This window comes from Pteropus alecto, unplaced genomic scaffold, assembly GCF_000325575.1.
Source record: "Pteropus alecto unplaced genomic scaffold, ASM32557v1 scaffold190, whole genome shotgun sequence".
Classification (NCBI taxonomy): domain Eukaryota; kingdom Metazoa; phylum Chordata; class Mammalia; order Chiroptera; family Pteropodidae; genus Pteropus; species Pteropus alecto.
The window spans coordinates 5,141,673-5,160,590 of record NW_006430462.1 but is presented as its reverse complement, the minus strand read 5'-3'; the positions used below and the strand labels follow the sequence as shown (position 1 = coordinate 5,160,590).

At 40.2% G+C, this 18,918-nt stretch overlaps 1 protein-coding gene across 1 annotated transcript in view; it reads right to left on the bottom strand.

Moving 5' to 3' along the window:
• SFI1 (SFI1 centrin binding protein) overlaps positions 1–18,918 on the bottom strand; it is a 67,377-nt gene that overhangs the window by 13,103 nt on the left and 35,356 nt on the right. The window contains 8 exon segments of the mRNA XM_025047744.1: positions 141–222; positions 4,378–4,508; positions 7,882–7,948; positions 8,831–8,928; positions 10,546–10,638; positions 11,593–11,663; positions 13,309–13,470; positions 15,049–15,205. Coding sequence (XP_024903512.1) covers positions 141–222; positions 4,378–4,508; positions 7,882–7,948; positions 8,831–8,928; positions 10,546–10,638; positions 11,593–11,663; positions 13,309–13,470; positions 15,049–15,205 — 861 coding nt within the window.

Below are 18,918 nucleotides of genomic sequence, written 5' to 3'. Positions count from 1 at the left end.
GTGAATCCTGGACACAGGCAGGACGTGCTTTGGTATGGGTTTGGATTCCAGGCGATGTCCTGAGGAGAGGACACAGTGATCGCAAAGGCTTGAAACAGGTCTTGCCCATCGTGGGCACCTCCTCAGGGAAAACCACTTACCATTCTTTCCGCCAAGCGGTTTTCTCGAAGCCGAAACATCTTCTGCCACCAAATAGCAAATACTTGCTTCTCTAATGTCTCCCTATAAAAAAATAATAGTAAAGCACTTAAAATGAAACAAAACAACTACAAAAGATTGAAAAGTTCCAAATAATTCGATTTTCTTCCCACGCTGTGCTATTAAGAGACAAATGAGGTTGGATGAGGGAAAAGGAAAGGGGAGGGGAAGGAAAGCAGAAAACAATAGCCAAAAGACCCACAAACAACCCAATACTTTTCCAAGTTATTTCTGGTGTCAGCCAAGCACTCAGACAGTATACAAAAGTCTCAGACTTTGAGACCCTGGTTCTTTATCAATTCCACCTGAATTACCAACGATGCCCAGAAATCATTAGTGAAAGCTGTCCTAGCCCATGCCGATCAGCCAGGACACAAATCCTTGCGGGGAGTGGTTACAAACAGATGCCAGACCCACAAGGCTGACTGAGAAGGTCTGAGGCTACCCTAGAAATGGTGTGTAAAACAAGAGTTCCAAGTGAGGTAGACAGGGAGACAGGTTTGGGAACCACTGCTTTGTCACCTCTGTCTCAACCTTTCTGCTCACCATAATGATGTCAAAACCTGCAAAAACGAGATTGGGATAACTGGTCAACAGTCACCAGGGGCTGTGCACTGGCAAAGCCATGGGGCAAAATACATGAGGCAACTGTTATCAGATCCTGGACAACAGGCAATTCGGACTGATTCTTGAGAGATTGGAAACATATAAGGTGAGCCCCTTAGCTGCCCGGGCTTTCTGCCTGGGGCACTTTATGGACAGTGAGGGAAAGGAGAGGAAGACTAAGCAGAGCATAACAGCCTCACTAGCCTAACTCAGCTGAGGCAGAAGACTAGTGTTCCAGACCACAGGAGAAAAACTGTGTGGACCTGTGTGGCCTTCCTAAGCCTGGGCAGGTGGACACCTAACCCCAACCACCTGTCTCCCTCAAGGCTGCCACAATGCCTGAGTGCCTGTGGCCAAGGGAGGCCTTCTAACATACAGGCACACGCACGGACACCTTGCACAGTCCACAGAAGAAACACTCAGAATTCTATCTGAGGCCGTCCCAGATCTTCAGTTGAGGATACACAGGTAAACTCCACAAGGACTAGCACCTAGTGGCAGCTGGAGGGCTAAGAGCTAAATGGAGACACCAGAGAGGTTGGATAGGACTGGAAGATGGAGTTCCAGCCCATTTAGAGTGGAGCTTACTGAGAACCTCAGAACTCAGAAAGGTTAAGCCTTAGGAAAAAGAGACATGCCCTAACAATGAAGGCAAAATCAAAAAAGACCCACACGAAGAAAGAATAAAACCAGACTTGACAGAGTCAACAAGAACCACCAGAACAAAACCCACCACTTGCCAGAACAAAATGCAACACCTTTTAAAGGAAAAAAGCTGTCAACAGAAATAATGACCTAAATGTTGGAATCAACAAAAACTTAAAAACAGCTCTAATAAATGACTTTGAGTTCTTAAATGACAAGATGAACAAAATTAATTACCAGACAGGGAATTTCAGTGAAAAATAAAAACTATAAAAAGGACCAAATAGTTTGGTGATTCCTCAAAAAGTTAAACATAGAATTACCATATGATCCAGTAATTCTACTCCTAGGTATATACTCAAAATAACTGAAAGCAAGAACTCCATGGGAAGGGGACATGAAGAACTTTCTGGGCTGATGGACATGTTCTATATCTTGACTGGGGTTTGGTTATCCAGGTATGTAACTCATCAAACCGTTTACTTAACATCTCTGCCTTTAACAGTACATAAATTTAGTTCGGTTAAAAAAACTTTCCCTGGAAGGTTAATACACTATCATTTTTATCCATAATTCATGAGATCCTACCATAAATTCTGTTCATATTCCTAAAACATTAAAAAAACCCTAAGAATTATGGAAAGAGAGAATATACATATTTATTTGGAACTCTGATACGCTAAACTCCAAACCAAACCTGTGAAAACTAATTTACCATGAGTTACAATTCAATTCTAAGGGGGTTCAGGGGACAATTAATATTTTGTGCTGGGCACTCTGTATTTTATACAGATTATCCCACTTAGTTTCATGACAACTCTATGAGATAAGGATTATTATCAATTCATCTCCATTTTACATTTGAGGAAACTGAGGCTAAGAAAGACTGAGTGGCTTGCTCAGGGTCACAGAGCTGGCAAGTGGCAGACTAAGGGTCTGAACTTGGGCCTGTCCAGCTTCCAAGGCAGGCTCTTAGGTACTATGCTCCCTCATGAACCGGGAGGGCAGAAACCTGAAAAACTAAGTTTTCTACAAAGAGCCAACTAAACCAAACAAGATAAAATCTAAACCAGGCTTTTGCAATCCTTCAAGTCTCCTGGCTACTCCCTGTCTCTAATTCGCCCTCTAAGCTTTGTCTCAAGCGTATAGTTGTAAATTCACCCAAGCCCACTCCGCCAAATAATCCTTTAAGAAGCTCCTCTTGGCTATTTCTAAGGTACCCTCAATTTTTGGTCCCTGCGGCATGCCAAAATACAAAAAAGCAATAGAATCAATCATGACTTTATTTGTAAAGGAAACAAAGGGTGTATGTTTTAAGTAATGAAGCCATTTTTTGAATGAATCTTATACCAGACCTCAATACAGAAACTAGGTAAAAGCAAAGCCACTCTCTGTAGGAGAAAAGGCAGAGAGGTAAATGCTATCCCGTCAGCCACTATTCCCTGTGACTGGCAACTAAAAACATGTCTTTGGACTTTGTGCTAAGGAGCCCCTAAGTTCCGGCTAATCTCCTTAGACAAGCATTTAGAGTCCTCCAAAGTCAAGATCACTGCAACTTCTCCCAACGCATGTCCCTCTCTTCTTGTTTCTCTGTCCTAAATGGATATATCCCATACTCAGGTCATTCTTCAACACTGTCACTTTACTAGATGCATGTACCTGCTCAAACATCCATTATCTATCTATAGATCAGACGTCTTCTCAGCCTGGCTCTCCTCATCCTACACACTCCCACCATCTATCCTCACCCCCTCAGCTCACAGCCAAGTCTCCTCCAGGTTCTACCCTAGGCAACAGCTCTGAGCTCTAGAAGAATTTGTAGCTGACATAACTGAGGACAAAAGGATCTATTCCCTTGAACTGTTCTTCAATTGTTTCAATTGTGTAACAGTCTTATCTCCTCACAAAGATGTAAAGTTCCTACAAAGTCATTAAAAAGATCTTCCTCCAGGGACTCTGGAATCAGGGAGATCTGAATTTAAACCCTGGCTCTGCTCATTACTGATTGTGTTACATTTATCACTTTGAACCTGTTCTCTCAGGAACGCTGTGAGAAGGAAATTATTAATGAAGATGATGATACCATAGGTAAACGAGCCTATTTGTTTCCTTTCTCCCATCATTCCATGCCCACCACAGTGGCAGACACACAGCGATTAATAATTTTTTTTATTAGAGTTGTTTTATTTATAGTTTTGCAAAGTTGGATAACTTCAAATGATTAAAATCTTATGTTACACTTATACTAATGTTCACCTAATGACACGATTATTATTCCATTCCTGCCCTTAATTCTAGCAGGTTTTCTCCTTTAAAAGCCATTAATTTGTTATAATTTGGCACAGTAATTTTTATGTCATATTCTCTGCCACCTTGACCGGAACTCTACAGTGATTAATAATTTCTTTATTACATTCCACCAACATGTAGTATGGACCTGCTATGGGGAAATTTGCCCCTGCGGGAGCTAAAATGATATAGCTTTGCTCCTTGCCTTTCTTAATCCTGTTGATGACTATAATTTCAAGACTTCAAAAAGCTATGTCTAGCAGAACAAGACCAAGCATTTCAGGGAAATCATACTCAAGAATGCTTGCCAAAGCAATACAAGGTCCACCCACACTCTGATCCAGAAAGCTAATGGGCAGCTTTAATGGAGCTCCCTGTGGCTTGTAATGAGGAAAGGGGCATAAAACCTAGGCTGTTTTGAAAGCATGTGCAATAAAGATGGACAAAAATTTTCCCAGGGGAAAATACTGGCTGTCTTCCTGCTAAATTAAATCAATGAGCCCACATTATTGAAAAACCAGGAGGGACCTTGGCCTGGGGGGCTGGGAGGCTGAAAAGCGAAAAAGCAAATGGTTACAAAGGTGGCAGAAACGGACCCAAGTAGCCTGCCCCAATGCAGACAGGCGCCATAGAGCGTACCTGTGAAAGCGTGCTGCTCTTGCATTAAAAATACTTTCTTGCTGGCGCCATCGCCAGAGTCTTCTCCATGCCCAGAAGGCCGCAGGCAGGGCTCTCCGCTGGAAGTGACTGTCAGCTCTGGCCTGCAACAGCTAAAGTGAAACGATGAATGACCTTCATTTATACTTTACATTAAAAAAGAAAATGACCTTTCAGGGTCACACTCTTGAGGAAGGTTTGCTTTCTACGCAAAATTGAGAATGAGATCAAAGCATTATTTTTAATCTTTGTCATCATCATAGGTGAAAACTGAACTATAGGTAAAAATTTTTCACTTTAATTAAAAGCGGGTTAAGCATCTTTTCATATATTTATGTGTGTATGTATATTTATATTTATCTAATTTTTTTTTTCCTATGTCCTAAGTGTTTATACCCATTGCTTGTTTTAGTATGTCAGCATTTAACTCAAAGATATATATGTGGGCTTTTCGAACCTTAAGAAATTTATTAGTCCTTTGTCATGTCTGTTATCAATATTGTTCTCACCCTGTAATAATATCTTTTGATTCTGTTTAAAATGTTTGTAATAGATTCTTTAAATTTTTATGTAATTATAAAAGTCTACTACTATTTCACTGATATATTAGCAGGAAGACAGGCAACTGACATAAGAATATATATGCCTCCATAATCTAAAACCTTGTGGAGAAAAAACATGTATGCATGTGTGGCGATTTTTAAAACAGGACTACAAATTCTTTGATTCTCCTTCACTAAGAAGTGGTGTATGTTCTCTCCTTTTGAATCTGGGTGGGACAATGAATGCTTTGACCAACAGAGAATGGTGAAAGTGACACTATGTGACTTCCAAGGCTAGGCCATAAAGGGCCATACAGCTTCTGTCTTGTTTACTGGAATACTCACTTTTGGAGTCCTGGGCTGCAACACAGGAGGCTACCACGCTGTGAGGGAGTTCAAGCCTCTTGAAGAGGCCACATGTAGGCACTCTAGTTAATAGTCTCAGGTGAGGCCAGTCTTCAAGTCATTCCAGCCCAGGAACCAGACATGTGAGTAAAGAAACTTCTAGATGATTCTAACTCCCTGCCATTAGAATCTTCCCAGCTGAGGCCCCAATAATCATGGAATAGAAACTAGTCATCTTTGCTATATCTTATCTCAATTTTTGACCCACAGAACCCTTAAGCATAGTAAAATAGTTGTCCTGAGCTGAGTGTGGGGTGATTTTTTTATACAGCAATAGATAACTGAACAGTATGCAAACGTGTGGGTGAATACATGGGTACACACACTCCTACCCACACAGAGGAAAAAAGATACCAGGTTTACTCACCAAATGTCATCTTAAGAGGCAAGATGATGGGTGTTTTTAGTTTTTCTTTATGTCTTTCTACACTTCCAAAATTTTCAATAATGTCTATATACTATTTTCTTTTTATTTTTATTATGGGCATTTTCAAATGTAAACAAAAGTAGAAGCCACAGTATAATGAATCCTCATGAACTTATCGCCCAGCTTAACAATTAGCAAATATTATGCCATTCTTTACATATTACTTTTTAAAAATAAAGAAACCCATAATTAATATTTGTAAAAATAAATTTAAAAAAATAAAAATAAAAAAGCTATATTTTTATCTGTTCCTGAAATAGAAAGAACTGATGTGTTCCTTGGATATCTAAATGAAGAGATGAACTTCAGATTGTTAACTAAAGATTAAAAAAAAGTAACAACTAAGCAGGGCTCTTACTATTTTCCAGACCTTCTACTATGCAGGCCATGCTGACAGTATGACAGATAAGAGCACTGACCCTTGACCTTCTACCAATGCTGGGCCCCAGTGTCAAGAAGCTCTCTTTTGCCAGGACGGAACTAAAAGAGTCCTTCTGCTTCTTTCCCACTTTGAATAAAAACACCTGTCAACTCTGGCACTCAAAACCTTTTTCTAATAGATCTCTTTACATTTTGTTGAGTTTGCATTAAACGAGCTTAAGAAATCAAGTGGCAGTGTTCTTTCAGAAACAGCCACAAAATCCAAAGGGACATCAAAGAGTGCAGCCATTCTAAGTATTTTCTAGGTATGGAAGGCAAGCCTGACAAAAACAAGCCATGCCCTGGGCTAACTATTCAAACTCCAAGAACTGAGTCCATCCTTAGAGAATACTCTAAGCAATCAATGGCTGTTTGTTCTTTACGTTCACTTATTTATTCATTCATTTATCCAAATATTAGTCAGCACCTACCCTATGCCGACCACTATGTTGGGCTAAAGAGAAGAAATAGGCTATACCCTCAAGAACCTCACAGCCTAGCAGGGAGAGAAGCCTGTAAACAACCATGAGATAAATACTCTGATAAAGATTCAGCTGGAATGGAGCTGTGGGAAGAGGTAACTCCTGAACTGAAAGGGCAGCAAGGAATAGAGAAGTGCAGGTACAGTGAGAAGCAGGAGAGGACAGAATACACTCACCGAAGGACTGACAGCTTAATTAGTCAGGGTACAATTGTGAAGGAACAGAGACCGTGGTAACTGGAAAGGGCAGAGAAAGAGACAAGGACCAGCTCCCAAAGGAGTCTGTATGCCTCACTAAAAATTTTGGATTCTCTCCCAAAACTATGAGAAATCAGCCAAAATCTTTAGAATCACATGTTAAGACTCTAGCAGCAGATGCAGGTGGGGATAGAGAGGGCAGCACAAAAATAACTGGAAGGAGTTTGGTCTGTGTCTTGCCCCATTTCACTGCCAGGCATGGCCAAAAAGAGGCAGGTGCAGCACTTCCAACTGCAATGCCCACGTAGACATCAGTTGAACACATTGCCTTGAGCATGAACATGGCCTCGAAATCCTGCTCAGTTCAGCACTTTAGACAGCTACCCCTCATCATTAGAGCTGGCCTGAAAGGTCATACTAATTTGCCACCCTCAGGCTAAATAACAAGCCCTGCGAGAGGAGCTTTGTCTGCTTTGTATCACAGCCATATCCTCAGTGCTTAGCGCAGTGTCTGAGGCATAGGAGCTGCTCAATAAGTCTTTCTTAAATGGAACTGAATCTCTTTCTTAATCTGGCTTTGCCAATTCATCAACCTGACCCTCGTCTCCTCTCACATACTGTGGGTATCTGTGTCTCACACTATTTAGCACTGGAATACAGCACTTATGCTCTGCACCTTTCCTAAAATCTCCTAAAGGTCGCACTGGGTCATGGGCTGGTTAACTAATACAAGAAATTAATTTGAATAAAGGTGTGAACAAAATGAACGGCTGATAAGAGTTCATCACTTTCAGAGAACATCTGCATTTTCACAGCAGATGAAAGAATGACTGTTATGCATATTTCCTGACATTGCTAGAGGGGAAAAAACCTTTGAGCTTTTTACAGCACCCTCTCTTCCAAATCTGAGCACCAATACCTCTTAGGCATAGGCCTTTTCCAAGAATCTTCCCAAAACAAATGGATCCAAGAATGTAAGCCCAAAAAGCAATCTGCTATGAAGTACTCCATACCTGCTTGTATCGCCTCTTCTGAGTATGCTGTAACCACAACTTGATACACTTGCACAGCAATGTTATTCTGAAATAAAACACAGAATACCAAGGTACTGCCCATCGAACTTTCAGGTTTTAGGTTTTAAAATTTTTGTTTTGTTTTTAAGACAGGTAAATCTAAGTGTAGTTACATCTTTAGTGTTAAAGGCACCCCACAGATTTCATTCTAAGAGAGAGAGAAATAAGAACTTGATATCTAACGTTAAATCCGTCAACCCTGATTTTGCACGGTGGTTTGCTCCAAAATTTTGACAACTTTCTTATAAACCTAACTAGAGCACCAACCACAGTGTCTCTGGGACTTAGATAATATGCATGAAGTCCCCAAATATCCTTCTGGTTTTATGGCCAAACACTGGGGCTTATTTATGACCACCCAGGTCTGGGACATACTCCTTTCACACAGTGATTCTGAGAGTGAGAACCACATTTCAGTTTTGTAAATCAGGATTTAGAATAATGGTAAACCCTGGTAACTCCAAACAGAGTCAGTTAAATATTGAGATTCACACTGACTAATTAAATGACTAATCCTAAAAAACTGAGGACACTCTCTGCACCCTTCAAAACCAAGCCACAAATATTCACCTGACCTAAGCTTCTTCTTTAACAGTATCGCTGCATGAATTTGAAGACATGACCATCCCTAAAGCCTGAAGGGCTGAGGCACTGAGCTAGCAGGCACACACTTTAAGCTACGGTGGTTAAGAACCAGTATGAACATCCTCAGCATACCTCTCCCCGATCAACCAAAAGGAAAATGCAAGCTCAGGAACCACTGGCTTACAGTAGGGTCTTTCGGAATCTGCTGCAGTAACACATGGAAGGGCAAGTGATCACTCCTGGAGAAGTGTGAGTCAGTCACAATAGGTGTCTGGAAGGTGTAAGGGGAAGGCAGAGGCCCTACCTGTAGTGCTCCCAGGCAGCACGCAGTAAGGGGAGCTGCTCTCTTTCCTCCCTCTGCTCAATCCAAGATTGCCAGAGCTTCCAGAACCTGCGCAGCACCTGAAGCAAAATAAGAAGGAAATGGAAGTTTATTAGGGAAAAAGGTAAAATGATCTCTCTCAATCTATTAGTTCGCAAATTCTTACTCCAAAAGCAAGAATTAAGCAATATGGAGCACCCAGCATATAACAGGCTTGCAAAATAATTATGGCTAAGCTATATGGAGCTATTCCAGGCCAACATAAAAAGCAAAAAGGAGGATCTTTCAGTCTATGAAAATTAGAAGCTATTCCTAATCTGGGCCTCATGGAAGACAATATCATTTTAGAAATTAAAAATGATCTTACCACATATTACTGCCTATGAAGTAGTCTTGCCAAAAAAAGTTTAACTTCGATCTAATCAAGCCCTCAGATCTAACTTCTAGTTTATAGGAACAACATTAAAAACAAGGAAATCAAATGACATTAAAAGGAAACAGATAAATCGAGAATATGAAATACTGTACAAAATAACTGGTCTTTTTAAAAAAAAAGTCAATGTCATTTAAAAAAAATGTCTACATTATGATAAATGGAATCAGCCAGTCACAGAAGGGCTAACACTGTCAACATGAGGTACCTAGAGTAGTCAAATTTATAAAGACTCAAAGGAGAATGGTGGTTGCCAGGGGCTGGGGAGAACGAGAATGGGGAGTTACTGCTTAATGGATAGAGTTTCAGTTTTGCAAGATGAAAAAAATTCTGGAGATGGATAATGGTGATGGTTGTACAATAATGTGAATACATTTAATGTCACTGAAATATAGACTTAAAAATGGTTAAGATGATAAATCTTGTTATGTGTATTCTATCACAGTTAAACAATAAATATGTTAAACAAAAGAAGTGGGGGGGCGGGCGGCAGGGGGTTTTTATTAAGAGCCTTAAGAGATAAAACTAAATGTAGTAATCAATCCTTAATTGAATCCTGGTGTGAAAAAAAAAGCTTTAAAAGATTTTGAAGGCAATAGTGGAAATTTGACTATAGGCTGGGTATTGGATAATAGTGAACTGGTATTCATTTTGTTAGGGATCATATTGATATTGTGGTTATGTAAGAAAATGTTCTTTTTGGGTGATGCATGCTGAAATATTTGGATGTAAATGTCATGATATTTGTAGTTAACTTTGAAATGATTCAGAAAAAAAGCAAATATTACCAATTGTTGAATTTAGATGGTAAGTACATAGTAGTTTATTACATTATTCTTTATATTTTCTATGTTTGAACATTTTCATAATTAAAAACAAAACAAAACAAAACAAAAAACCATCCTTCTACGTCCGGAAACACAATCTACATAGAACATTTGTTGCCCTCAGGTATATGAACCCCTGAAGAGAACAGACTTACAGTGTAAACACAACCAAAGCCTCCTAGAGTATAGACTTAAAGTGTATTCCCTAGGTCAGGGCTGGAATCTACTGTCCCTGACCTCTGACTCAAATATCAACTTTCTTAGCAAACAGATAAAAAATAGGCTTCGACAAGGCAAAAACCAGGGTTTCTCTATCAGCTAGTATGGATTGCTAAAGAAAATAGACCCTAAAGTTTCAGAGTCTAAAGGTCTAGGGAGAAATCTGTAATCACAAAGGTTAAAAAGAGAATGGTTATCAGAAGAGGTCCGACTCTCACCGTGATATCATGCTGCTGGTGAGCGAGATTCCTCCTTATTCGTTGGAGGTGGGCACGGGTCACATTGTCTTTTAGGGCTCTAAAGCAAAAGTACTGTGAAAAAAAGGAAACAATCAGTATCAGCAGTGTCTATAAAAGTAACGGCAGTGTCCAAATCAGGTGGCAAGCTCAGTCGCAGCTATTCACAACTGTGCCCATGTCCCCGAGAGTGTTACTCTGCTTTGAGTTTCAATTGGGAGCTTGATACAAGCCAGGCCGTACAGTAGGCACTTAATAGCTGTCGAACCACCCCTTGCCATCTACAGATAATGCACAGGTACAAACACACCACCTCTGACTAGAAGAGGTCCCTTGACTCAGATGAGAACATTACAAAGATTAAAAACATCAACTTTGCCTCTCAGAAAGGAGAACTTTTAGCCTATGGTGTTTTGTTTTTTTTACCATGTGAGGTCAACGTATTTACCTGTACAATTATAAATGCAGTTTGCGAGAGCAAAACAGAAGAAAGAGAAGAAATACTTGGTGAGTACAGGGTCACGGTAGGGAAGGACATACACACCTGCCTCCATCAATAATGACTCACATGTGACTTAAGCAAAGCCCATCCCCCCACACCCTGCGCTTCAGTTTTCTGAGACAGAATTCTCAGGGATTCTCATACTGCGCTCTGTGGAACCACATAGGATACTAAAAGTATTGGTGAATAGAGGAAAAGCAACCAGTAGAAGAGTGACTACTCCCCAGGCCTTGCTTCATTCACACCATCTCTATTTTGGTCAATTTCACAGACCAGGCTTCAGCCATTAAAAAGGGGGCCTGCCATATAAAAAGCTCCAGGGCTAGATCATCTCTAAGGTTCCTTTAAGTTTCAAACCCCTCTGACCCCACACTATTACCATCTCTGAGCCAAAATGAGAACAGAGACACCCACAATGAAAGAAGGCTTTGTGACCGAAGCTCACCACATGACTAGATACAAAGAGTATGACGATGTAGGTGCGGGTTCCCCAAGGGTGGATGCCTGAGCAAGGCTGACAAGCTTACCAGCAAGCTGCGCCTACAGTGCTCTTCTGCCACCTTCCACTGGGCAGCTTCTTCTGCACACAGCAGCACATCTGCCAGGAGTTAAGGCCTCTCGTCTCAACAAGGTTCCCACCTCCGCACAGTACAGTCCTAGTGATTCCCTGGCTGCAGGGGATCACAAAATATGACAGGTAGGATGTCCACCTTTCTCCTCCTGATGACTCGAGGAAGAGTAGGCAAAGGTGAACCATGTGAGCTACTTCAAACAGCTGGCCTTGCCTTTCCCCCAATGCTCATTTCACGAGGCAAAAATAGTTGAGATAAACTACCACCAATTGCAGTAAACATTTCAAAACTGCCATATCTAAAGCAGAACGTACCTTTTCTCCCACATTCTCTGACAGTCCAGTCAGATGTTTCAGCTAAAAACTCTGAAGTTATGGTAAGAATCTCCTCATATAACTGGTCTCCCTGTGCTAGCTTCGCTCCTTCAATCTAGATTTAGCCTTTCTAAAGTACATATCTGCTGCACGACTTCTCAAAAACTTTCAGAAGATCACCAGTGCCATCAGGATAAAGCCCAAATTCCTAACCATCGCATATAAGGATCCCCAGCCTGCATCTGCCTGCACTACCCTACTGCTAACCTCCATCCCTCAACTCACTACTGACCCCGTCGCCATCCTTGCTTTTCCTCATCTATGCCTATGTAAATGCCATTCCTGCCACCTAAAACACCCTTCCAGATTTCTCCTGAGAGAACCTGTCAACCCCTAAGATTTCAATTCCGCTCACACATCACCTCCTAGGCTGAATTGCCACAGTAGCTCTCACAGGACTTGATACAAACCTTTATGACAGCACTATCACGCCATATTGTAAAGACTCATTTTCACTGTCTATTTTCCCCACTAGACAATGAACTACTGTTAGTCTTTGAGTTTTCCCATATTCCAAATCTTAGGCAGGAGTTTAAAAAGAAGCAAGAGTTCATGAACAAACAAACGCATGGCTGCACATCCCACGCAGTCTAGATCCTCACGCCTGGGCACATTCCGTGGTAGGGGCAGTGATCAAGAACATGTGCACTGGAGTCAAAAGCCTTACACTTAAAAAATCTTGGCTCTGTCAATGACTTGCTGTGAGTGTAAAAATCACTTAGCTCCCTTGAATCTGTTTCCTCATCTATAAAATGGAGATAGTGATACCCACTCCACAGAGTCACTATAAGGATTAAGGATAATGCATAATGCCTGCACGTAGTAAAAGCCCAATAAATGGAAGCTATGATCGTAATGATAGGTCCGCCAAGAACAGATAGCTCTCTGAAACAGAAATGAAATAAAATGAATTTCTGAAGCAGAAACATTTATGACTGTTTCCACCATCTAGTGGGTAGAGAAAAGCTATGAAATAACACAAAATTCAGGATAGTGGGATTACCTCTGAGGAAGAGGAAAGGAATGCAATCAGGGAGGAGCAGACAGGGTGTTAGCAATAGGTACATAGGTGTTCATTTTATTATTCTTTAAACTGTAAACGTATGTTATATATACCATTTTGTGTGAATATTCCCAATTAAACAAAAAAATTTAAAAAGAAGCCAACACAGATCAGGACTGTCAAACTGCTTAGCAATTGTTTCCCCTGTATCTCCAGACTCTTGTCTTATAGGCTGCTGAGATCACACTGTCTTGGCTGAGGCCGTGGACAGGGCTGGGTAGCTGAAAAGGATACAGTGTTTCCAGTGAGTAAAGGCTCGACGCAACATCATCCTCGTGGCCAGTGCCTCCACCTGTGCCTGGTGGGTATACAAGCTCTCCCTCTGCTCCAAGGCCCACTGCCAATCACAGAAGTGTGTCTGGAGCACAGTGACTCGATGGAATTGCTCAGCCATCTCTGCAACAGAGAAAATAACTGAAGTACTGCCCACCTCCCCGAACGTTGGGCAATGAGCTGGAAGCATCTTTAAAACAAGCTGAAGTCCATTACTGGCAGACAGCAGATATTCAAGGTTGCTCTCACAAAGAATCTCAGAATAAACATTTTTTTAAAAAACATGGGAGGGTTATTGGGAATCCATTAGCTACATCTCATCTCTCCAAGGAAAGAGAAAGGGTCTGTAATTTTAGGGATGAGAATGCTATAAAATCAGTAATATCAAAACGTTGAGGCTCCTAGTTACTGCTGATGAGTAAGAATGGTGACTGCTGCTTTTAAAGAGTCAGTTTTACTTCTGCCTCTTTACTGATGTCTCCCAGATAAGACTTTAAGGGCTGAGTCAATGATATACAACTTAGCCAACATGCTGGCAAAGGCTTTTTTGAACTTTCAGTCAGGCTGATCCAAGCAGTCAGCTTCACCTCCTTTTAACACTAATTAGCTAATGGCCTGATGAGCTAAAGTCCAAGAAGTGGAAGGAAGTCAGTCCTGGAATTTGAATGCTGTAATGGAGGAGTGTTAGTCTGTAGCTCATCATGCTTAATAGCTTACTGTCTTCACCTTACAGGCTTGGACAACCAGATGTTGGTCCCCTGTCACTATTCTTGACTCATTCAAATTCTCCCAAGAGACAGTGTTAGCATCCTACAACAGGGGTCCCCAACCCCTGGGCCTCAGACTGGTACTAGTCCATGGTCTGTTAGGAACCAGGCCACATAGCAGGAAGTGAACAGCAGGTGGACAAGAGAGCAAAGCTTTATCTGTATTTGTAGCCGCTCTCCAGCTCTAGCATCACTGCCTCAGCTCTACCGCAGATCATCGGGCATTAGAATCTCATAAGAGCATTGGTCCCTGGTGCCAAAAAGGTTGAGGACCGCTGGCCTGGAAGATATCCACAGGGAGGCCTAGGTCAAAGCTGGAGAGCCCAACCCAGTGTCTAGAACAGTGCTTAAGTCACATCTGCATAGTCTTGAGAAACCAAAGAACAAAAGTACAAAGTACTTACAATCATGACCTATGTATTATTACTTCTGAACTCTCGTTGGGAAATAAATCGTTTGAACAGTGTTCAAAAAACTCACCATCATAAATCACATGCATTTGCATTATTGGGGAGAAACAAACAATCCAAACATCAACAGAAGAATGGCTAAATAGATTAAAGTAAGCCATCCTATAAAATACAGTCTTTAAAAAAATAACATTTGTGAAGAATACTTAGACATAGGAAGGTGTTGGTTAGTTATGTAAAAATAAAAAAGCAATATATAAAACTGTATGTACATTAATCGTAATAACCACAGTAGTTACAGCATAATTAAAATCCTATTGAATAAAATACATGCATAGAAGGCCAGAATAGAAATAACTTAAATGTGTACCAAGGATGACATATTTTCCTTTTTAATCTCCTTTTTTCAAAATTTGTGGCATAATATGGTTGCATTTCTCCTTAATTAACTAGTACAACTGGCAGAAGAAGAATGGAAATTGTGATCCAACCCTCTGCTCTCAAGCCCAGGACATCTTGCTCACCGTTCTGCTGTCTCTTCACTCTTCGGACCTGTAGGTATTTAAGCCAGGCCTTCAGGGATCTCCACTTTTGCCAGTGCTGATGGTGTTTCACTGCAGAGACCACCTTCTGTCTCTCCCTGTGTACGTGCAGGAGCTGTTCCTGCCACCGTGACCAAGCCTGAAAACCAGAGAAAAGACAATGATCAAAGGAGAGGCAGGGAAGCAGAGGTGAAGTACGGATGAGAAAAAAAAGACAGGCACACTAGAAAGGCTAAAATTAGAAACGAGGAAGTAGCAATCCCTAAGCAGGATCATAAAGTATGGGAATTCGGGGTGAAAGGATCTTTAAAGAGTGCATTCTGCTTCCAGAAAGTAAGTTTTTCTGGATTAAGAATAAAGAGAAATAAGAAAATCAATGAGTAGACAAGCAGCAGGGACAATCCAAGGAGCGATATAATTAATTTAGATTTGAGATAGGTGAGGGTCTGACTTTTCTTCCAAAGTGGGAGGAAGCCTATTGTTAAGAGGACCTCTCTCAGACACATTAGTTTCCTGAAAGCATGCCTACAAAAACTGAGGGTCTACAAAAGGATTCCCTTAAGACTATCCATAAACATGCCCCCTTAGGAAAGTCTTCGTGTACATTCAGTAATATGCACTCTCTAGTTTGAAGATGACTATCTCAGACGACTTCATACCTTCTTAAACTTGCAACACCTTTTTGCCTTTCCTTCAAGCTGAGTATCATTCTTCCTATTTCACCAAGAAAATAAAAGCAATCATCAAGCTCCCCCTACTCCACCCACTCACCTGACTAGAGGATATGCCTTCCCTCCTGGATAAACTGTCCATGCTTCCATCAAAGGCCACCCCTCCCCCACAATGGATACATCCCATCTTTTCTATCTCAAGTTTATCACTCTGGCAATTTCCCCCACTTCTGCAGCATTGATTTTCACTCTCTATTAGATTTTTTTTTAAATCAGCATATGAATGCGCTATTATTTCTCCCAGTCTAAAAAAGAATCCCTTCAGGGATGTGACAAGCAAAAGCAACAGGTGACCTGAACCTGACACTAAAATGGCAACAATATACAGTTTGAATATAAACTATATTTTAGATATTACCATATCGATATTCAGTTTCTTGGATATGATGATGATATTGTGGTTATATAGGAGAACATCCTTATTTTTAGGAGATATAAGCTTAAACATTTAGGGTAAACTTTGCAACTTTAAAGTGGTTCAGAAAATATATACCTAGAGAAAGCAAATGTAGTGAGATGTAAACAACAGTAAAACTAATGAAGAGTATACAGTATCTATCTTTTCTGTGATTTGGTATTTGTCAAAAATAAAAAGTTGGGGGGGAAAGATTACTGTGACAAAAATACTTCTAAAAAGGAATAAATCAGTAACTCTCAAAACAACCAACACCCCTCTCCAGACCACACTTTGCCATCCAGCTAACTCCTCAAAATAGCTATTTTCTAATTTCTCTTCTCCCAGGCAGGTTTCCTTGAATCCTTTTTCCTCAGGCTTTCTGAAACTGCTCTTATCTAGTGAATCAGTGAATCTCCACATCTCAATCCAAAGGTCGAATCTCAGTCCTCGTTTTCCCTCAGCTGACAGAAACTTCTGACATAGCTGATCATACCTTCCTTCACCTGACTCCTGGGATACCTCTCTGGTTTCTCCTTTGTTTCCGCTGTTGATTCCCATCTCACAAACTCAGTCCTGGAACCTCTTCACTAGCTATTTACTCCCTTTGTGCTTTCATCCAGTCTCATAGCTTTAAATACCATCTGTATGCTGAGGACTCCCAAATTTACATCTCAGATCTGGACCTGTACTCAATAGTCCACACATACATATCCAACTGCCTCCTTGACATCTCATGGATACTCAAAAGGCCTGTAAGGCCGAAGACACGGAGCTAAGAATGGAGCGCCTCCTAATACTTCTCCGCAAACCTGCCTCTCCTGTCTTACCCATTTCAGTAAATGGCAACTCCACCTCTAGTTACTTAAACCAAAAACCTGGGAGTCATCTTGAATCCTCTCTGAAATTTCACTTCTTATCTACCCATTAGCAAATCCTGTTGGCAATACCTTCAAAAAATACCCAGAATCCAACACCATCTTGCTATCATCCTTGTCAAAAATCTCACCTGGAATTTTATAATAGCTTCTTAACTGTTTTCTTTGCTTTTATTCTTCATCTCCTATGGTCTACTCTTAACCAGAGTGGTCCTTTCTTATTTGTTTTGATTGTTTTATCACTTAAGTCTCTCCATTTTATGTGACAATTTCCCTCCCTGCCTTTTTCTCTTTCATGCCACCAATTTGTTAGAGAAACCAGGTCATTCAGCCTATAAAATGTCTCATATTTCAGATTTGGCTGACTGTCACAAGTTTCCTTAAACTCGTTCCTCTGATCCCTGTATTTCTTCCCATGAACTGATTGTTAGATTCATGTTAGGCTTGGGGGGAGTCATGTTCAAATTTCTAGACAAGAACATTTCTCAAGTGGTGCTAAGTACTTCCCATTATTTGTATCACGATGCATATCATGATTGGCTGCCACAGTTTTATCAGTGCCAAAACTGTTCCATAGCTTCAGATGGCATCAGTCCAATCCCTCCATTATACTTCCTCCATCATTTTTTCACCTGGTGCTTGCTGCCTAGATCCATTTTCTCATTAGGAGGTGGCAAAACAGTGACTTTCCAATTTCAGTGCTCTCTCATTTATTAACTGGAATTCTATAAAGAAGTCTATTCTCTCATTAACCCTCTGGTTTCTCAGAGATTAGTTTGTACAGGAAAGGAAGAATAAAGGCTTAAATTCTCTCATTAACCCTCTGGTTTCTCAGAGATTAGGAAAGGAAGAATAAAGGCTTAGTTTTTACCTTCATTAATTTTCAAAGAAATGAGTTACTGCTCTAACAATCCAAAATTGTGACTGATGAGTTCCTTTTTATTTCTCATTATGAATGCATTAATTTTTATGTATTTGGTATGTTTTCAATCCATTGTAGTCATTATTCTTTTTGATGCTCAAATTGTTCTAGTTTAAGCCTATGGTAGTCCTGACACAACCCCATTAACCTTTGTTAATTTCCTCACTTTACAATTACTATATTTTAGGATTATGATGTCTATCTCCTGCTCTAGATATGGAACCAGACATTTCTCCAAAAAAAATCTCAGTTCCCTGTAGTGGAAAACAGTAGACTTGGGTCACTGGGGATGCTAAATGCTATATTATTGCCACTGCTTCTACGTCTTTTCAGTAAATAAAGTTAGAAACAGATCTTTTAGGTAAAAAAAAAAATCTTAACTCCATATTGATATTTACATTTCCAGTTTCAGATTACAGGGCTCTTATTTAATTTCTTTGATTTTATACCTATAATCTTTTCTTTTACCCTGAAAAATGCTGATTCCTAATGACATTGCTATAGTTATTTGCTTTATCTTACGATGTAGCTATAATCCTTTTAATGTAACAATTCCAGACCTGCTACTAACAATAAGACTACTGAACACAGTCTTAGATTTCTTAGCAGTTCTTTGTGTCCTTACATCCCACTAGGGACAAACAGTCAAAAATATTATATTTTAAAGTTACTTGAAGTAATTATTTCTTCTGTGTAGTCATTGTTACAAACTTGATATGTTTGTTTCAGTGTATTTTAAAATCTTAGGGATTGCTTTTTACCTTTTTTGATTTGCTTTTTAAATTATATTTTAAAAATCTAAGTGATTCTGAAGTTAAAATATGTAACAAAGTAAGTTCACAAAAATATTTTGTACTCACACTGTTCTCTTCTCTCTACAGGTACCGTTTTTTGTTAGTTTTTTTGTTTATTTTTCCATTATTCTTG